This window comes from Leuresthes tenuis, unplaced genomic scaffold, assembly GCF_036924035.1.
Source record: "Leuresthes tenuis unplaced genomic scaffold, fLeuTen1.0.hap1 SCAF_24, whole genome shotgun sequence".
NCBI classification, from domain to species: Eukaryota; Metazoa; Chordata; class Actinopteri; order Atheriniformes; family Atherinopsidae; genus Leuresthes; species Leuresthes tenuis.
In genome coordinates, this window is record NW_027325378.1 from 14,552,125 (window position 1) to 14,558,275 (window position 6,151).

Below are 6,151 nucleotides of genomic sequence, written 5' to 3' on the forward strand. Positions count from 1 at the left end.
CATTGTCGTTATGTCTGTGTAGCAAATTTCCTTCATTTATTCACGTGTTCCCACCGACGCACACCCTAACCCTGGCGCGCACACGGAAACCAAGAGGACCAGGAGGGGCGAAAATCTCGCGTTTATCGTGAGACCTTCGCGAGGTCGAATGAGTTAGCCCTGTTCTCTTTCTGATTGTCTGTACGTAAGGCCTGTGTCGCGTCTGAGCCGCACACTCGCAAAGCAGGAAATACTCCCCAGAAATAAGAAGTCCGAAAAACCAGATCGCAGGCCACCTAAGAAGGAGAAACAAAAAGAAACAAACCAAACAAAAGCGTAACTGAGCAAAAAAAAAAAGAAAAAAAGTATCAGTTTTAAATACATGTGGGCACACTGACTAATTTGGGCCAACATGACAGAAAAATAAATCGCTGAGTTATTAAATTAAGAAAAAAAAATACACCACGTGGCACAGAAGGGGGAAACCCTGATTTTTTTTTCTCCCCTTCTTTCTTTTTTTTCATTTACAAATCCAAACAGTCTCTGCCAGATTCAAGGGAGCTCATGCAAAGGAATGCTGTGATTTCTTTCCTTCTTTTCTTTTCTTTTTTTTTTCGGACAAAACTCCAACCACTGAAACCCTTGCATCATATACAATCCAACAGGTCGAGCATGAGAAACAGTCGAGCTCAGAAAAAAAGAAAAAAAAATGGTCAAGTGAACACAATAACGGGAGTTAAAACATATTGCTTGGGGTTGTTAGTTTATGCCAAAACAAGAGTCTTAAAGCATAAATCCACGAAGCTGTGTCTCACAGTCCTGTGGGTGTTCTCGGGAGCTCCAAATGGGATCTTGTGGCTTTTCCTCGATCAAACTTCAAAACAAAGCGGAATGTAAATCCATTCTGAGGGAAGAAAAGAAAAAAAAAGAAAAGCGGAGAACAGAGATGAACACAGGCAAAGTTGTGAGCAGTGTGCGCTCACGTTAAGACAAGAAGCAACGGTTCAGTTGGAGATGGTGAGGGTTCTTTTTTTTCCCCTTCTTCTCTTATTTTCTTCCTTAAAACCATCTCAGTATTTCCGAGTTCTCTGAGCGTACAGTGGGGGAGGGAGAATCTGGCCGCCTGGCTGCCACCTCCACACGGGGTGGGACGGAGGGGGAGGCCCGGGGCTCCTCAGCGAGTTGAGGGAGTAAGCGGGGCACAGATCCCCGTCGCTGCCAACAACCAGCGACGGTGGGGATGGGAAATTTGCCATCAGGCTGAAAGGCGTTTTTGCAGGCGATGCTACAGTGCTCACGTTGCTGCGTTTGCGTCTGCTCGGTAAATCCTCTGTGGATGCCTCCTCGCAGCCCGCGGGACGAGAGGAGGAGGGAAGGGAAGCCTTGTTGACTCTGGGCACGTTTTGTTTTGTATGCGTCCTGGAAACTCGGGCTTTCTTATTCCCGTGCATAGGAGCCCTGCAGGTTTTGTTCCTGTGCTCCCCCTCCTCCACACACGGGGTGTCCTGGTTGCTCCTGCATTCCTGAGGACCGCAGGTTGACATGGAGGCCACATCGGGGCTTTTCTCGGTGACTTTAATCCCGCTGCTGAAAAAGTCCCCTTGTTTGATGGTTCCGCTTGGATACTGGCCATTACAGCTCTCTGTCTTATCTCCTTTACATTTGATTACAGTGGCATGGCTCTGGTATTCATATTCATCACAGCTTTCCTCCACTTTAACTTTTACATTGTAAAGGTTGAAGGGTGGTGTCCTGACTGCCCTGCCACTCTCCGACTGGGGGGTGGCGGTCACAGGCGGCTCATCCAGCTCGGTCTTTATTTTTTTCGATGGAGTGGGCAGTTTTAAGCAGGTGGTTTTCGACTCCCTTTTGTCGACACATTTTAGAGGCTTGTTGGGGTCACATTGCATGCTCAGTCCTGGGCATTTGGTAAGATGCCCCGGTGTCCTGCGCGAGGCCTTACACTGGTCGTGTCCCGGCGAGTAAGGGACCAACTCATCCAGAGGGTCAGCCCTGCTTGGATCAGCCGCACACGCATTTTCCCTCGTGGGCTCAATGAAAAGGCTCTCACCCAAAACAGCGGAGTTGAATTTGGGTGGTTGTAAGGATATAAAGTCCCCCCTAGTTTCACTGCATATAAAGTCACATTTCTGGCGTGTGTCCTGTCTATTGTCCCCGGTTTGTGAGGTGGCAACATCGCCCAGTTTCCTGAGCTGTTTTTCTTGATGCTGTTGGTTGTTGTAGTGGAAGGTGGGCTGCAGCACCAGAGGGGATTTAGAGCTGAAACTTTTGGCGAGCGAGCCCACCCGCGCCCGCCTGAACCGGATGCTCTGGACCGAAACGCGGCTTGAAACCGAGCTGGAGTCGGACTGAGAGGAGCTCTCCTCCTCCTCTGAGCTGACCTCTGAACTTTCTGACGGTGTCTCATCTTCGTCGTCGCCCTCCTCTTCCTCCTCAGAACTCCCAGAGTTGCTGCTGGTGGAGAACCCAGAGCCGAAGTCCGAGTCCGGGCAGGTGCTGGACTCGGTGTCGCTGCTGTAGTTCTCCGGGAAAGTCGGCACGTGGTGGTGGTGATGATGATGGTGGTGCTGGTGGTGGTGGTGATGGTGAGGTCGGGGGTCGAGGCAGATTTCCGGACTGAGGTGGAAAGCACCGAAAGAGGTCCCGTGAATGCTGGGCGATTTGGGTTGAACGAGCAGCACCGGCGGGATGTGGTGATGCGCGTGTCTGCTCCTGCTCCACGAGTGTCTCGCGCCGTCTCTGCCGCCGCCCCCCTCGCGCCTCCTCTTCCTTTTGTGAAGTAGGTCGCCGGCTGAGCGCGAGAGCCTGGACTGAGCTGCTATGGCGGACTGAAACACCACCGGCTGCCGGCTCACAGCGCTCCGGAAAAAGGAGTGCCTTTGGCTCAAAGTAACACGGTTCCCTGTTTTTTTATCAGTTTCATAGTTTTTAAAGTGTTTGTGACTGAATTTAGTCACCGAACGGTGATCCCGTCCGTGGGCTTTGTGGTAAAATTGAGGTAGTTTGGAGTCGGTAAGGCAAGGAGACAGCTCTCTCCTCCTGCCCGTTTTGTTGTGAAGAGTGAGAGTCTCCGGGACACCGTGCAAACTAAACCAAACTTTTTCCTTCCACAGTTCGTCGTCCGCACGTAGGAGCCCCGAGGTTGCGTCCTCATCCCTGGGGGAACACACCGCTTTCGCTTTCCTTTTGGTGGACTTCAACACCCGCTCCGTCTTGCAGGAGATATATAAAGCTTCCACATCCTCCCGCGATATGAGAGTGCATTTAGCAGCGTGGAAAGCTATAGAGTTGATTGCTTTGAGCTTCCGCAGCTCCTCCAGGTCGCAGTGGTGCTTTTTCACCTTCAAGTGATCCATGCGCTTGTGCACTGTGGTCCGAGGGATGTTCTTCAGCAGGTCTGTGAAGACCTGAGACAAAGCAAACATTTGCTTGCCTTTGATGAGCAGGTATCCCAGTTTCACTCCTTGCATTTCCTCATAGCCACACTCCAGGTCTCCCATGTTTTATGTATCCGCTACAATGTATTAATCCATGTAGTCACTTACAGTATACTATTTACCAGTACATGGCACAGGGTCGTGAGCTCAAGGCATCCTGCTCATACCTCTAATCCATCCACTCTGCTGCGTCATGAAAATGCAAACTTTGACATGCGGAGCTAAATGGAATAGCCCCTGTCTGATAATGAGCCGACAGCATCCCCTCCTCGCCTCTTGCCCCGGACCGGCATGGTGGAGGAATGCGACGGATGCGTCCACCAAGCCGGGGCTGCCGCTACCTGCCTCTGCCGACTCCACTCCCCTCTGGACGGCAGCAGGACGAGGGGTAGGTATACACCACTGCCTCAGCCAGAGGGATAAAATAGCGAGAAGAGGGAGGGAGAGAGGGAGTGAGAGGGTGGGGAGGTGGAGGAGGAGGAGGGAGAAAGAGAGAGAGAATCAGAGACAGAGAGAAACAGAATAAGAGCTAAAATGCAGCTGCTATTCTGACTGCTGGCTGAGCCACAAATAAAATGACAGAGGAAGGAGGTGGGCCAGTCTGGAGACACCTTCATCAATTAATGCTCTCAGAGTCGACGCCCATTGGACGCCGCTGACAGGTGATGCAATAAAAATGGATATTCCATCCCCACCCCCTCCCACCCCCTGCCATTACAGTAGTTTACAATTGTGCTTACGGTCTGTGGTATTTGAGCAGGCAAAAATAATGCTAATTTTTCACCAGATGAATAAAGAGCAGTTTAAAATTCACCCCTTTCTGTTGTTTTTGTGTTAAGTAACCTCAGCGTGCACATTCTTTAGATAAGCGACCGTACAGCAAAAAGCTAAATGCATGCGACAGTATACGGCAGGCTATGTCATGTGTGGCGTGTTGGTAAAACGACTCGATTTTACTCTCTTGTGTGTGTGTGCGTGTGCGTGTTAACGCGCTGCTTAAACAAAGCCATTCGCTTTTTCACACGTTTATGCTGCTGCCTGGACCAAAGATCAAACTCATCTGCTTTCGATGGCTTTAGTCTCATTTTTTTTTCTTCCTTCTGTCTCTTTTCTTCGGTGGAAGCATAGGTTGTCCGATTTGCTGATTATAGTCCGGGGTTAATTTATTTTGCCACGAAGTTATTTTATCTCCCGCTATTTTATCTTATTTTAAATCCTTTCCTTTCCCTTTTACATCGTTAAACGCGTGCTTACGTGCGCACGTAGAAAATTTGCAAATACCTTTAATAATTAGTGAGAGTTGCAGAGACACTCTCTCACACACACGCACACACACAGTTCCTTGTCAAACTGTTGCGTTATTCGCCCTGTTAAAACGAGCAGCGGGCACAGACAAAAGTGCAAAGTCAGGGTTGCTTTTCCCACGTTTTTACAGACAGCGTTGCTTAAAGCTGACTTGGTAAAAAAAAAATCCAGTCATTTTATGCGCTCAAAAGCGTTTTAAGAAATTATAGAGTTTTGTGGGCTTTTTGGAATATTTTTCTTTTTGATCAAATGCGTGTCGGAAATATTCTAACAGGTTTCTATAACGGAGGAACTCTGGGAGTTTTTAATGTAACACAAACATTCTTTGTAATTGCAAACCAGAAGAAAGGTCCCATACGCACATGCCATAACGTTTTAGGAGACGTGGATGTGGGCATTAGCCTATCACACACACACACACACACACACACACACACACACACACACACACACACGCTCTTACAAACCTGAAACGCACACACCTTATCCATCTAAACGCACCCGACAGACGTGCTACTGGCTGCTTGAAACTAGAGGGAATGTAGCACAAACCACCACCCACTGAGCTTTCCAAATAATCTGTTATTGCTTAATTGTTTGAAATAGCAATAGATCTGCATTATGCTGGTTGGATCGACTAATGCGTGTCACCCCTGTGCCACATTTTGTGCAATACTTCCTTGCTTCGACTTTCCGTCTTTGTTATCTATAAAACACGTGAGTCCCTTGTGGCCCGTTCCTCACAGGCAGCGGTGGGGTCAGACTCAAGACCGGGCATGCTCATCCCCACAACATTAAGCCCGTTTATACTTATTTACTGGCTCGTCTGACCTTGCCTCGGTGTTAGATGGCGTGTCATCTATGCACAGGTAGGCGCTGTTAAACTATTTTGAATCGAGCCTCGCGTCCACAACACGAACTCCGTGTGCGGCTGTTGGGCTTAATCACCAACATGGTTGCAATAAACAGCAGCTTTAAAAATAAAAAACACTCACACATACACACACATTCATGTGCTATATTGCATACAGCCTGTAAACGTAAAGATAGTCCAAATTCACAATTGTTGGAGCTGTTGTAACGTGTGAAAAATGAAATAGTTTATGTTAAACTAAGGGAGCTTTTGCGCACCACACCAGTAGCACGTGCGTATTAGCCATAGTCACACAACTGCACATGAAACACACCAAGAAAGATATATGTCCGAGTGTGTGCCCTTGTGCAACTTGTAAATATGCGTCTTGTAAGACGCCCAACTCTTTTAGCTCAGTTAACTCCGCTGCAGCTCAGCTCGGGGTCATTTGACCCACATTCTCTGTACGCTTCACGCACGTCATGCAGTACATGCACGTGGACGTTCCCTGGCTGCGTTTGCGGCTAAACTAACTTTCACGTGCTGATTCTGTATG

At 48.7% G+C, this 6,151-nt stretch overlaps 1 protein-coding gene across 1 annotated transcript; it reads right to left on the reverse strand.

Annotated features, from left to right (window-relative positions):
• Positions 1-4,013, reverse strand: skida1 (SKI/DACH domain containing 1). Its single transcript, XM_072378864.1, has one exon. The coding sequence runs from the start codon at positions 3,498-3,500 to the stop codon at positions 1,050-1,052; it is 2,451 nt and encodes an 816-aa protein (XP_072234965.1). The 5' UTR covers positions 3,501-4,013; the 3' UTR covers positions 1-1,049.
• Between the last annotated feature and the right edge of the window lie 2,138 nt (positions 4,014-6,151).